Source organism: Hoplias malabaricus, chromosome 12 (genome assembly GCF_029633855.1).
Source record: "Hoplias malabaricus isolate fHopMal1 chromosome 12, fHopMal1.hap1, whole genome shotgun sequence".
NCBI classification, from domain to species: Eukaryota; Metazoa; Chordata; class Actinopteri; order Characiformes; family Erythrinidae; genus Hoplias; species Hoplias malabaricus.
In genome coordinates, this window is record NC_089811.1 from 36,874,816 (window position 1) to 36,887,829 (window position 13,014).

Sequence of the window (13,014 nt, forward strand, 5' to 3'; positions counted from 1 at the left end):
TTAAAGTACAATATTATGAATATTTCACAAATATAGGCTGTGGTGATTATGGTGATGTACTGATTGATTTCTTTATTAATTCACAATGATACAGCAGCAAAGGGACGGCAAAAGTAAGATGAGAAAATGTGCTAAACTTAAACATTCTAAGAACAGAGAAAGCACTTGCAGGTAGCAGTTACATTAAAGCCAGTTTCAGTTTTAAAAACAATTGTTACATTAAGCTTAGTTTAATTACTAATGTCTTGCTAGTGTTAGGGTTAGTTGACAGTTGTCTGTTTGTGTGTGTGGAGGTGGATCAGATGAGTGGCTGGTGAATTTCACTCTTTCATAGAGTACCACTTCATAGACAGGAGGCTGAAAGAAATGTTATACTTCTTACATTTCATGTGTATCTTAGAAGTTAAAGTAGTCGATTTAATTGAATGACTGAAGTAAGAATAACGTTATCACAAAATGCTGGGCATTACCAGGTGGGGTTCCTCCTTCTTAGGTGTCTGTGAGGTTTCGGATGTACAGCAAAGCTCTCTAAACACAGCAAATCAATAAACAACACCATAAATAAGAGTACAGTTTGGTTGTCTACTAATATCTGGTAATTTACTGCTCTCGACTCTGTCCAAATGTTCAGTTGAAGTAATATATTTACTGTACTCAATGTTAAATGTCCAAGTAAAATGTTAACTGTGTTATTGTAGAAGCACTGCAGTCTCTAGCAGTGCTGAAGCCAGTATATTCTGTGGCTAGTGCTGCCCACCGCTCCAGGCATGTGTGCTCACTGCCCCCTAGTGTTCACTAGTGGGTGTAAATGTGTGTTTCACTGCATGGACTGAGTTAAATGCAGAGAACAAGTTCCTCTGTGTGCAAGCACGTGGCCAATAATGTGAATCCTCAGAATATTTAAAAAAATGCTACCACATAAAATCCACATGCAACATATGGAATCACTGTTTTCAGTAACACTTTATCAATTTTCATACAGTTATAGGTGCAAAATATTCTGATATGATATTATCCTACAGGTATTATATCATTTGTATGAAGATGAATGAAGCAGCCAATTATTCCTCAATAATTCAGAAAGCTCTAATGTTTAAAAGTTATTTGTATGTAAATTAAGTATATTATTTAAAGTAATATTTATTAATTTGATCACAAAAAATTAACCAAGTGCTAGCGTATGTAATAATAATAATAATAATAATAATATAGAAAACATTACATATTGAGCATTAATGTTTTGTATTTACTATTTATTATTGGAAAGAGCTGTGCTAATGGTTTAATGGAAAGTTCAATGACCTGAAACGTTAAAGCAACCTGATCACAAAAATTTTCTTTTTCCTTCCCTTTTTGTTAAATTGATCAGCTTTTTGATCAGCTCATCTCCAAAATGTGGTTTACATTCATTAGTATATAATATTTTCTACAAAAATGTATGTCTATACTTTACATATATTTATGCATTATTACTGAATAACAATTGCTTGGAGATTTTTCAAACCTTTGAAAGCTAATGTATATTATTTGCAACTGAAAATAACTTGTAACAGTTTCTATTAAATTTTACTTATTAAATATTACCTATAAAAAAAAGCCTAAAAGTAAATCTGTTAAAACTGGACCCTTAGCCTGAGTATGGTGTCAATCTAAAAATATTTATGCAGATTTTTAAACACTCAGAATTGTAGATAAACAGACAAAGCACAGTGTGATCAGAGACCATTTTCAGGAAGTGCCCTACCTTAGCTGCCCCAGCTTATCACGCATGAGGTAGAGGCCGGTGAGAAGAGTCACGATGGAACATGTGACACACACACCAAGGAGAATAAAAGGCCACTTTATATAAGTGTCTGTTGAGACATCTATAACAGCAATGAAATATTAATAGTTAACAGACCTGTTAGAAGAACACAACTTAGGGAAGGATTTTTAAAAGCAGTCTTCAGATCATGGGTGAATTTAGGGCATTCATCAATTGACTAATCAAATGTCAAATGTTTGTTTTTTGTTTTTTTTTTCCATCAAATATATTGTTAAATGAAAAATACAAAATTTGTAAAATTAAAGCATTATGTTCATAGCAATTTTCAGCTTGTCCCAGATATAATATGAACTAAATGGGCCCACCAGGTCATTTAAAAGGAGGATAGAACAATTAAATTAAATATGAGAAATGAAATAACTTAAATATATCTGCAATTCCCTCTCTCCCTTTCAACTGTTTTATAAATCCTAGGGTGTTAGAGAAAACTACCTGAAAACTTAAAGGTGTTCTGCAAGTGGTTGGCAGTAGCCACACAGATCAGGCTCTTGTGAGAAACATTTTGTGGCAGCTCTATCCAACTTGTCACTGTGTGTCCACTAGCCTCTCGGGTTAAGTGATGCTCAGGTGGTGAGTTCCATGGTTTTTCCCAGTGAATGGAAGTTGCTGCTGCTTTACTCTGAGCTTTACAGAAAGCAATGGTACGACCATCCTTAACTTCCAGCCAGCCAGACAAATTTAAAGGGCCTAACGTCAGAACAAAAAAGTCATGTTAACAGCAAAGATTTGTCTATGCCAATCAATCATTTCTGAACACGTACCTAACAACTTCATATGCAGCATCTCTGCTACAAATCTCTAAACAGATTTAAGGTTGTAATTTTGATTTAAATGATTAATTTAATGAAAAATAAATAAAGCAAAATAGTAAAGGTCAAGTTCCAAGTATCATTACAAACACATTTCTAACAGCAACAAACAGTGGTGCGATTACTGCTAAGGTGACGTGTTCACTGGACAGATTAAGAGCAGGCGATCTAGACAACTGGCACATTGCACTATACAAATTAATCAGAAATCTAACTTGACAGTGTCATCTAACGTTAAGTGTTTTATTTCTTTGGTCACCTCGTGTAGAAATACCACCAGTTACCACTAGATCCATAAAGCTTTCTCTTTATCTACACACTGTACTGTGTTAGTGGAGAGCTTTATCCAGGAGTTCATTATAAAGGTCTTCTTTAATTAAGTAATAAACTCTGGTCATAAATAAATAAATTGCCATTGAGCCGCCCTCACAGATATTTTGAAGAGAGACCAAGTTCATATATAAATCTCTACACATTTTTCACTCTTCAGTGTTCAGAGATGTTATTTTAGGAGCAGGAGTTCCTGAATATAGAGTGTTGTGAAGTTTATGGAAGTTGTACTGAACAGATCGCTAACTGCTCTCTCTACATGGCTCTGGCTGCTCTGGTATCCGTACAGGGCTGTGCCCAAAATTAATCAGTGCCCTATTCACTATATACTTCACTACATAGTGAACAATGTAGGGAATAGAATAGGGCAGTGGCTCGTTTGTTTACTACATGCTGGCATTTTTGTTACATTTCTTGCTCATGTTGGATATTTGTGCATTGTTGATGATTTTATCTGATCTATTCTGTAACAGATGTGTCAAAAAGTGAAACTCATATTATTAGATTAATTACAGACTGACTTCTAGGTTCTTCATTGGCTGTAGGCCATAATAATCAGCATTTAAAGAAAAAAAGGCTTAAAGTAGATCACTCAGTTTGTAATGAATCTATGTAACATGAGTTTCACTTTTTAAATGCATTCATTCATTATCTGTAACCCTTATCCAATTCAGGGTCGCGGTGGGTCCAGAGCCTACCTGGAATCATTGGGCGCAAGGCGGGAATACACCCTGGAGGGGGTGCCAGTCCTTCACAGGGCAACACAGACACACACGGACATTTTTGAGTCGCCAATCCACCTACCAACGTGTGTTTTTGGACTGTTGGAGGAAACCAGAGCACCCGGAGGAAACGCACGCGGAGAACACACTAACTCCTCACAGACAGTCAACCGGAGCGGGAATCGAACCCACAACCTCCAGGCCCCTGGAGCTGTGTGACTGCGACACTACCTGCTGCGCCACCGTGCCACACTACTTTTTGAATTACTGAAATAATTAGCACTAGGTTTTATAAACAAACCTAATTTTATGACAATTCTTATTTCCAATTTTATCGATTTAAACCAAATGTACATCATGTCTCTAAAAGATATACCTACCATAGTGAAATACTTGGGTTATTTGCCAGATTGCGTGTTCTTTATATAAAATACACAGAATATCGGGTTTAAGCTTTAATCTATGCAAAGGCATGTGTACATTTATTTTATTTGATTTTATTTTATTTTTTCCCCTTACCTGTTAAGGAGAAAATTAGCCTTGTCTTAGAATTTCCTGTAATAAATTACAATTTTGGACAAGAGGACTGATAGTGTAAAGTAAAGGCAAATCTGAAGTCAAAAACAAGCCAGGGTCAGCAATACCAAAATTATAACTTACAAAATAATTTTCTATAAATTCCTTAATTCACTGTAATCGTATTTATTGCAATTTAATACAGAAACTCGTAGATGTAATACATCTTTTTCATTTTATTTTCTATTTGGAGGACAGCATCATTAAAAAGCCAACATTTGTAGGTTTACTCAGGAAATACTTATCCCATACAGACACATGAATTGTTTCTAGTAAAGTGTAGGATATTTCACATGTGTATTTTCCTTCATCTTTAGTGGAAAAGTGAGGAATAATCAAGCTGTAGTCTTCCTCTGTATTAATATATTTTCCATCTTCACAGCTGTTGAGGTCTGAGTCATTTTTGGCCACAGCAATACTACAGTTCTTCTCTGGTGTGCTGATTTTCCAAATTACATAAATCATCTCCCTCCATGGTATAGTTCTGTTGGTGCACAGTAAAGTGACTAATTTACCCATTTCAACGCTCTCATTCCTGAAACCTGTAAAATAACATAAAAAAGCAAAACCTAATGATAAAACACACTTAAATTAAGTAATGCATTTTGCACTTCCCTTTAAAAAATAATATTGTACCACGATTTCTTTATATATATATATATATATATATAATATATATATATTTTTTTTACATATTTACACACCCTTCTTTTTTTATTGTACTCAATTGTAAAGTGTAACCTAGGTATGTGAAAGGCACTATGGAAGTGTAACATAATATTTCTATTATTATTATTAGTAGTAGTAGTATTGTATTAGTATTTCATTATGATTGGCTTTCTCCAAATTTAAGCTACCATAGCAATTATATTAGAATGCTTTTTTTCGTTGGCACATTAGCTGCCAAGTTACAAATAGACTTAAGACAGACTATCTAGTGTGGGTAATATAGAGCATTCTCAGTTTGTGTCCAGTGTTAGTGCTATTGTATAAATGTGGAATCGTATTCCAACATTTTAGATATGGTTTTTAATTTTGTTTATATATATATATATATGAGAGAGAGAGAGACTACCTCACCAGTTGACCACAGTATGTGAGGACACGGGACTGTGTGTCCGACAGGTTACATTGCGGACAGGTTACTCTGCCACAAAGCACAGTCGCACTGTTTCTCTTCTCCCTGTACACTGCAGACTTCATGTGTAGATCACCAAACTGCCACCTACTCTGATGACTGTGATCGTTGGCCTCATGACAAATCAGAACGACAGAGAGTACAGAGAACTGATCCAGGACTTTGTGGAGTGGTGTCTGCAGAATCAACTCCAGATCAACGAGGGGAAGACAAAGGAATTGCTGGTGGATTTCTGCGGATGTACACACTCCCCTTCACCAGTGAACATCCAGGGAAAAGACATTGAAAGGATGACCTCTTATAAGTTCCTGGGTGTTCACCTGAACAATAATTTGGAATGGGCAGATAACACTACTGCACTTTACAAAAAGGACAGAGCAGACTCCACCTGCTCAGGAGGCTGAGGTCATTCGGAGTGCATAATTTTTGTTATTATTATCAGCAGCTGAGAAAACTGCCAAAGTATCAAAATATGTTTTATTTGTTGAGATATTGTCCATATTTGCCCTGAACTAAATTCCTGAAAGTCTGGGCCTGCTGTGACTGTCAGAGCTTGATCAGTCATACATCCCAGAGCTTAGAATATCAAGAAAAATATGTCCGTCTGATGCTACAATTTTATTTTTTCACAGTAATAAATTAGCATCAAAAATGCTTATGTTTTCAACTAACAGACACCTCACACTAACAATCTGTGTCAAGATGTCTGATGTGGGAGCATGATTTCAAGGCTGTACATTGAGAAATATAAAAAAAAAAAGCAGGCGCTAAGTAAAATGTTTGTCAAAACATGACCAATTTATAGAAAAATTGATTTATCGGTCAGCATGAAAACCTCATGTGATTACATATTTGAGTAGCAAAGGGTATTTAGAAAATAAAACAACATATTGAATATGGCTATGTCACATAATTACTGTTTAAATGCAACTGAAAGAGGCACTGAAAAAAAAAAACGGAATAGCAAAATAGCTATATAGATAGGGTTCTATCACCCATATATCCTGTATATATCCTGTACAATAGTCATGTTCATTAGTTGTAAATATTCTTCAGAGCTTTTTGATATTTCTATTTTTTATTATATTTTATATTTCATTATTTATGTTTATAGTAATTACTATAAACATAAATAACTAATTACTACACTATTACTAAGTTTTTCTTTGTTACCTCCTTTTATATTACTGAGTACTTTACTCTCCATTTGCTGCGGTGAATTTCTCCACTGTGGGACTAATAAAGAATTACCATTATCTTATATACATTTTTCCTTGCTCATATATCAGTTATTAAAATATAATGTCCAGTTTTCTAAACGTTTAATTATGCATCAGAAGTTAATTTAATTAATTACCTTCAAGCTTTTCTGGGACTCAATGACAGTTTGGTGTTGTTTTGTTAGAATTCAAAGATGATGTGACATCAGATCCTGGGAAATAAGATTCCACAGAGTGTTATTAATAGGTTAAAATACATGAGGCATAATAAGTTGCATATGTAAATACATTACATGATGTTATTCAATATGTTAATGTTAGTCACAAAAATGTGAATCACTAGATTGTGTTGTTGGGTTTCAGGATCTATGTTAGTCAACACGAAACAAGAGAAACATGTTTTTATGATTAAACACAACACAACACTTACAACTGACCAAATGTAGAAATGAATAGGGTAAAATGAGAGCAGAGTGGAACAGAAATACTAACCTGATGTGAGTTTTCCTGTAAGACAGAGAGCAAGAAAAAACATCCACTTGCACTCCATGTTGCTGATGCTTATAACTGAAAAGCTCTTTCCCATTCAGCTCCAGCCTGTGACAACATCAGCTTTGTGCACATAAACCACCTGAGTTTATTTTCTTGCTCATTCTCTTAATGAATCACAATTTCAAACAGCAACGTAGAGATACGCAATAATCAGTTTTCTCCTACTCACCAGACTCACTCTTCTGTACAGTTGGCTATGTTGCTCTGGACTTGTGTTAACAGGTAAATTGGTGTCTGTGTTAATTTGTATGTATGTTCTAGTTAAATAACCCTCTGTATAAACCACTAATGCAAAGTGTCTCCTGATGGTGTTCACTCCTTCATTTAGTAAATCGGCCACAAAACACTGAAACGCTGATTATCATAGTGTGTCATAATGGTATATATGGTGTGTTTGTGTGCTTCTGAAAAACATTACCAGTAAACAGATTGAGATAGCATGTAATTCACAGGATGCGGTTAGATCTGACCATAACTTGTAGAATGTTAATAGATACTTGTAAGGATGTGGTGAGGTGTGACTGTGACTGGGACCCCGGACTTTTGTCACATACATATCTTGTAGGTGTTGCACACTACCTCCTGTACGTTTAAAACAAAACAAAAGAACATTTAATAATAATAATAATAAATAATAAAATATGACCTAATAAATGGAAGAAATGGTTTAGGGTTTGCTTGATTTCAAGTAAAGTACATCAATTCATTCTAAGCTTAAATTGTTTTTAGAAATGTGTCACATACTGTATATGATTATTTCACTGAAAGAGTCTTGTTCATATAAAAATTAAAAAAGTAAAGATGGGCATTTCCAGCTTCAATTTATGGCCATTTATATCTTGTCAACACTTAAGCTGTAAATATGTGATTTTATAATGTTTCAAGTCCCCTCCAGGGTGTATTCCCGCCTTGCGCCCGATGATTCCAGGTAGGCTCTGGACCCCCCGCGACCCTAAATTGGATAAGCGGTTACAGATAATGGATGGATGGATGGATATATATATATATATATATATATATATATATATATATATATATATATATAGAGAGAGAGAGAGAGAGAGAGAGAGAGAGAGATTAAAGCTATTTACATGCTTTGCCTCTCTGTTCATGTCCTGTTGTGCTTTGTGTGTGAAAATGCTCAGCAAGTCGAGTTGATCTCAGTTTTGGATCAACCTAGTAAGTTTGTCCTGGGGGTTCTGGATGCCCAGACTAAAGTAACATCTGTGTTTAAATCCATAAGAAATTGAGCAACAATCTGTGTTAGAAATTGTTGTCAAAAACATGAATCTAATACACGAGACCTCGTGAATTAATGAAATCTGTGAACAAAAACAGGCGTAGTTGTTTCTTAGATGCACAAGAATATTCATCCTGGGTGTGATCAGACTTTGTCAGCAAAAACAGTCTATCTGTCACACTAAGCGGGACACTGTAGTAGAGTTCCAGTGCAATTAATCGTAGGCACTAGTCTACAGAACTGTGGAAAAAGGTGATCTGGTAAATTGATGAAATAAGGGGGTTACCTGAAATGCTAAAATGTACAGTGCACAGGGATCTAACTGGGCAACACATTTATAATTCACCCAGTACAACACGGATACATTCCACAGGTCTTTAAGCCACTCAAAATGAAGATCTAATATAAAGTGCTTATCATGTCTAGACCCAACTATAGACTAGGGTGACCAGACGTCCTCTTTTTCCCGGACATGTCCTCTTTTTTAGACTTCAAAAATGTCCGGGCGGAATTTCACAAACGTCTGGGATTTTGTTTTTCTAGAGATTACATAGAACTTCGAGAAGCGTTTCATTCACAAACTAGTCCCGCCCTCCCCTACTCCGATTGGTTCACTTGAGTGAGAAGGGGGCGTGGTGAAGTAGCCTAAAATCTTCTGATTGGACGGTCTGACTGTAGAGCTACCGTTATTGGTCGATAACCTTCTCTGTAAACATTTAATTGGTCAGTCTGCACGTCAGTAGTCCTTGTTTACGTCAGGCAAAGCTCATGTACCTACCCTCATCTCGAGCAGCTATGCCGAAACGTAAATGTAAGTTCTCGGGTGAATTAAAAAAGAAATTCCCATGTTTTGTGTAGAAAATAAAGGTGTAAAGAGCCTAAAAGCACACATAGGTTCAACGGCAGCGAAGGTTGAGAGCTCATCACTCCCCCCCAACGTGTCCTCCCCCCCCAATACGTGTCCTCTTTTTCACCATCTCAGATCTGGTCACCCTACTATAGATATCACCCTGCAGTGCTCAGACATTTCACAACTCAGTGTGGTTTTGATGTGATCTAATCATGAGGCACAAAACCGTAGCAAAAGTCTTATAATGCCACTGCAAAGTTAAAGAAACAACACATGGCAAGTTATGTTATGCAATCCATCTTTAATTAGACGAGCTATAACACAAAAGCAAGTTTTAATGCTCACAAGTTGCTTTTTGATGGAGCAGGAGACTTAAAGATTCTCCTAAATTCCAGATGAGAAATTGCAATAGAAAACAATGGCACATGAGATATTTCTAACTAAGATAAGTATGATATCAGATAATTACATCATGAAGGAAGGCTTTTGATTTGCGCGAGAAAGTAAGAGCTCTTATTTCTGGTTGCAGATTAAGAGGAGGATTATTTATTGCCAGATATCTGCATAAATTTAGATTTTACCGAGACATTCACTTAAACTAAAGAGGAAAGACAAGTGAGAAATCTGAGCAAACTGAGAGCCCTTTTCTTATCTTGTTTTTTAAGAACAGATACTACATATTAAGGGGGTATCATATGCTGAATCTTATGTCCCCTAAAAATGCATTTATAGGCCCAGAAAAAAAATCTGATTTCATAAAGAAGCACCAAAACAGTGGGTCAAACCGTCAGCAAAATCCTTAATGTACAGAAACATAAAACTATGACAAATTCACAATAATTTTATAGTTAATAGGTAATTACATATCTCCTGGAGAAACAGTGAAATGGAAATAAGAAACAGAATGAGAGGTGGCAGGTCTTTGCCTCTTTCTTCCCACAATAATCTAGACACAGATAAAATTGTCACTAAAAAACCCTTAATGATCTTCTTCTTGCCTCTGATCAAAGCCATGTATCCCTGTTGGTGCTTCTTGACCTCAGTGCAGCTTTCGATACGATAGACTACAATATTCTCCTAGAAAGGTTGAAACACATGGTTGGAATTACAGGGACAGCCCTATTATGGTTCAAATCTTACTTAACGGAATGTAAAAGTAAACAATTTAAATTCAAATTATTCTAAAGTAAGATTTAGAAGAATGCCGCAAGGCTCTATCTTTCTATTATTTACATTATATATGTTACCACTAGGCACAGTTATAAGAAACCATGACATTAACTTTCACTGTTATTTGCTCTTATGATGTGGGTCTGTTCTATAGAAATCACTAAAGGATGAAGGAGCATTCCGTGTTTAGAGTTACTAAACACTGCACATTAAATAACACATAACCTTTTGTTACATTTTATATATTACCCATTTTATGACATTCATTCTTTGAATTAAAACATTTGGAATTAGGTCACGTTAGGTCATGTAAAATCTAATGTTATCCCTGTTCGATTGATCACTTTATGGCTGAAAGAAGTTTTGTCTGTGTAAAATTGTGTGTCTTGGCAACCCTGTGGGTTGGGTCTGTGATGTGGTTAGACTCGTAGATGTAATACATCTTGCTCATTTTATTTTCTATTTGGAGGACAGCATTATTAAAAAGCCAACGTTTGTAGGTTTACTCAGTAAATTCTTACCCCATACAGACACATGAACTGTTTCTAGTAAAGCCCCCCAGCGTAGGACACATCACAGGTGTAAGTTTAGTGGAAAAGTGAGGAATAATCAAGCTGTAGTCTTCCTCTGTATTAATATATTTTCCATCTTTACAGCTGTTGTGGTCTGAGTAATTTTTGGCCACAGCAATCCAACAGTTCTTCTCTGGTGTGCTGATTTTCCAAATTACATAAATCATCTCCCTCCATGGTATAGTTCTGTTGGTGCACAGTAAAGTGACTAATTTACCCATTTCAACGCTCTCATTCCTGAAACCTGTAAAATAACATAAAAAGCAAAACCTAATGATAAAACACACTTAAATTAAGTGATGCATTTTGCACTTCCCTTTAAAGAAAATAATATTGTACCACAATTTCTTTGTATATATATATATATATATATATATATATTTTTTTTTTTTTTACATATTTACACACCCTTCTTTTTTTATTGTACTCAATTGTAAAGTGTAACCTAGGTATGTGAAAGGCACTATTCAAGTGTAACATAATATTTGTGTTATTATTATTATTAGTAGTATTGTATTAGTATTTCATTATGATTGGCTTTCTCCAAATTTAAGCTACCATAGCAATTATATTAGAATGCTTTTTTTCGTTGGCACATTAGCTGCCAAGTTACAAAAAGACTTAAGACAGACTATCTAGTGTGGGTAATATAGAGCAATCTCAGTTTGTGTCCAGTGTTAATGCTATTGTATAAATGTGGAATCGTATTCCAACATTTTAGATATGGTTTTTAATTTTGTTTATATATATATATATATGAGAGAGAGAGAGACTACCTCACCAGTTAACCACAGTATGTGAGGACACGGGACTATGTATCCGACAGGTTACTTTGCGGACAGGTTACTCTGCCACAAAGAACAGTTGCACTTCACGTTTCTCTTCACCCTGTACACTGTAGACTTCATGTGTAGATCACCAAACTGCCACCTACTCTGATGACTGTGATCGTTGGCCTCATCACAAATCAGAACGACAGAGAACTGATCCAGGACTTTGTGGAGTGGTGTCTGCAGAATCAACTCCAGATCAACGAGAGGAAGACAAGAGGAATTGCTGGTGGATTTCTGCGGATGTACACACTCCCCTTCACCAGTGAACATCCAGGGAACAGACATTGAAAGGATGTCCTCTTATAAGTTCCTGGGTGTTCACCTGAACAATAATTTGGAATGGGCAGATAACACTACTGCACTTTACAAAAAAGTACAGAGCAGACTCCACCTGCTCAGGAGGCTGAGGTCATTCGGAGTGCAGGGACCACTCCTGAGGACCTTTTTTTGATGCAGAAGTGGCATCAGCCATCTTTTATGGAGTGGTATGCTGGGGCAGCAATATCTCTACCGCAGACAGGAGGAGACTGGACAAACTCATTTGGAAGGCCTCCTCTGTCCTGGGAAGCCCCCTAGCACTAGAACTACCAAACCACTGCCATTTGGCAGTTATACGTTTAAATCCCAAAGAACTGCTTTTGGCAGTTGTGAATAGCTCTTCTTGCCTCCAGTGTTTTGTAAATGAGGCCAGGAGTCAACCCATGAGTCACAGGGGTTGACATGGTTGAGGATCATGTCCAAAGCCTGTTGTGTACTGTAAACCTTTGCCATCTTTGCTTCTCAGTCAACAGAGTAAGTGAAATATGTGTGGTGACATGGAAGTGGATACACACATAATCGTTATCATCATCGTTCACGCTATCACTCATCACAACCATCCCTGTTCACTGTTACCTGGTACTGGCATATTTCGATCTAATGGCTGCAATAACAACATTTTTAAAATAAATATAGAACCCATCTCAGTTCCCTCCATCGTGTATATTTGTAATATTGTACTATAGTGAGAAATGTTTATTCTATTTTATTTCACTCAGCATGTAGCCAGATAGGCTATTTACTTTGTAGCAGTTTATTATATAAAGTTCATGCACTTTATTACAAGTTTTCCTGTGTCTGCAGTCATCTTTCTCTTTATTCTAAAACTGACACAAAGACATTATTTGAACTATAATTC

General features: G+C 35.9%; 1 protein-coding gene across 1 annotated transcript; it reads right to left on the minus strand.

The window, feature by feature from the left end:
• Window positions 1-449: 449 nt before the first annotated feature.
• LOC136710439 (uncharacterized) lies at window positions 450-5,465 on the minus strand. Its single transcript, XM_066685937.1, has 5 exons — window positions 5,393-5,465; window positions 4,508-4,804; window positions 2,255-2,515; window positions 1,745-1,853; window positions 450-537 (listed from the first exon to the last, which is right to left on the minus strand). The coding sequence occupies exons 1-5, from the start codon at window positions 5,463-5,465 to the stop codon at window positions 450-452; spliced, it is 828 nt and encodes a 275-aa protein (XP_066542034.1).
• Between the last annotated feature and the right edge of the window lie 7,549 nt (window positions 5,466-13,014).

What these genes read in the sequence shown, in the direction of transcription:
- LOC136710439 (XM_066685937.1), bottom strand. Translation starts at nt 5,465, where the DNA reads ATGAAGTCTGCAGTGTACAGGGAGAAGAGAAACAGTGCGACTGTGCTT. An exon ending in CAGAGTAACCTGTCCGCAAT is followed by an intron (nt 4,805 to 5,392) that starts GTAACCTGTCGG and finishes GTTATTTTACAG; the next exon opens with GTTTCAGGAATGAGAGCGTT. An exon ending in GATAAGCTGGGGCAGCTAAG is followed by an intron (nt 538 to 1,744) that starts GTAGGGCACTTC and finishes TTATTGATTTGC; the next exon opens with TGTGTTTAGAGAGCTTTGCT.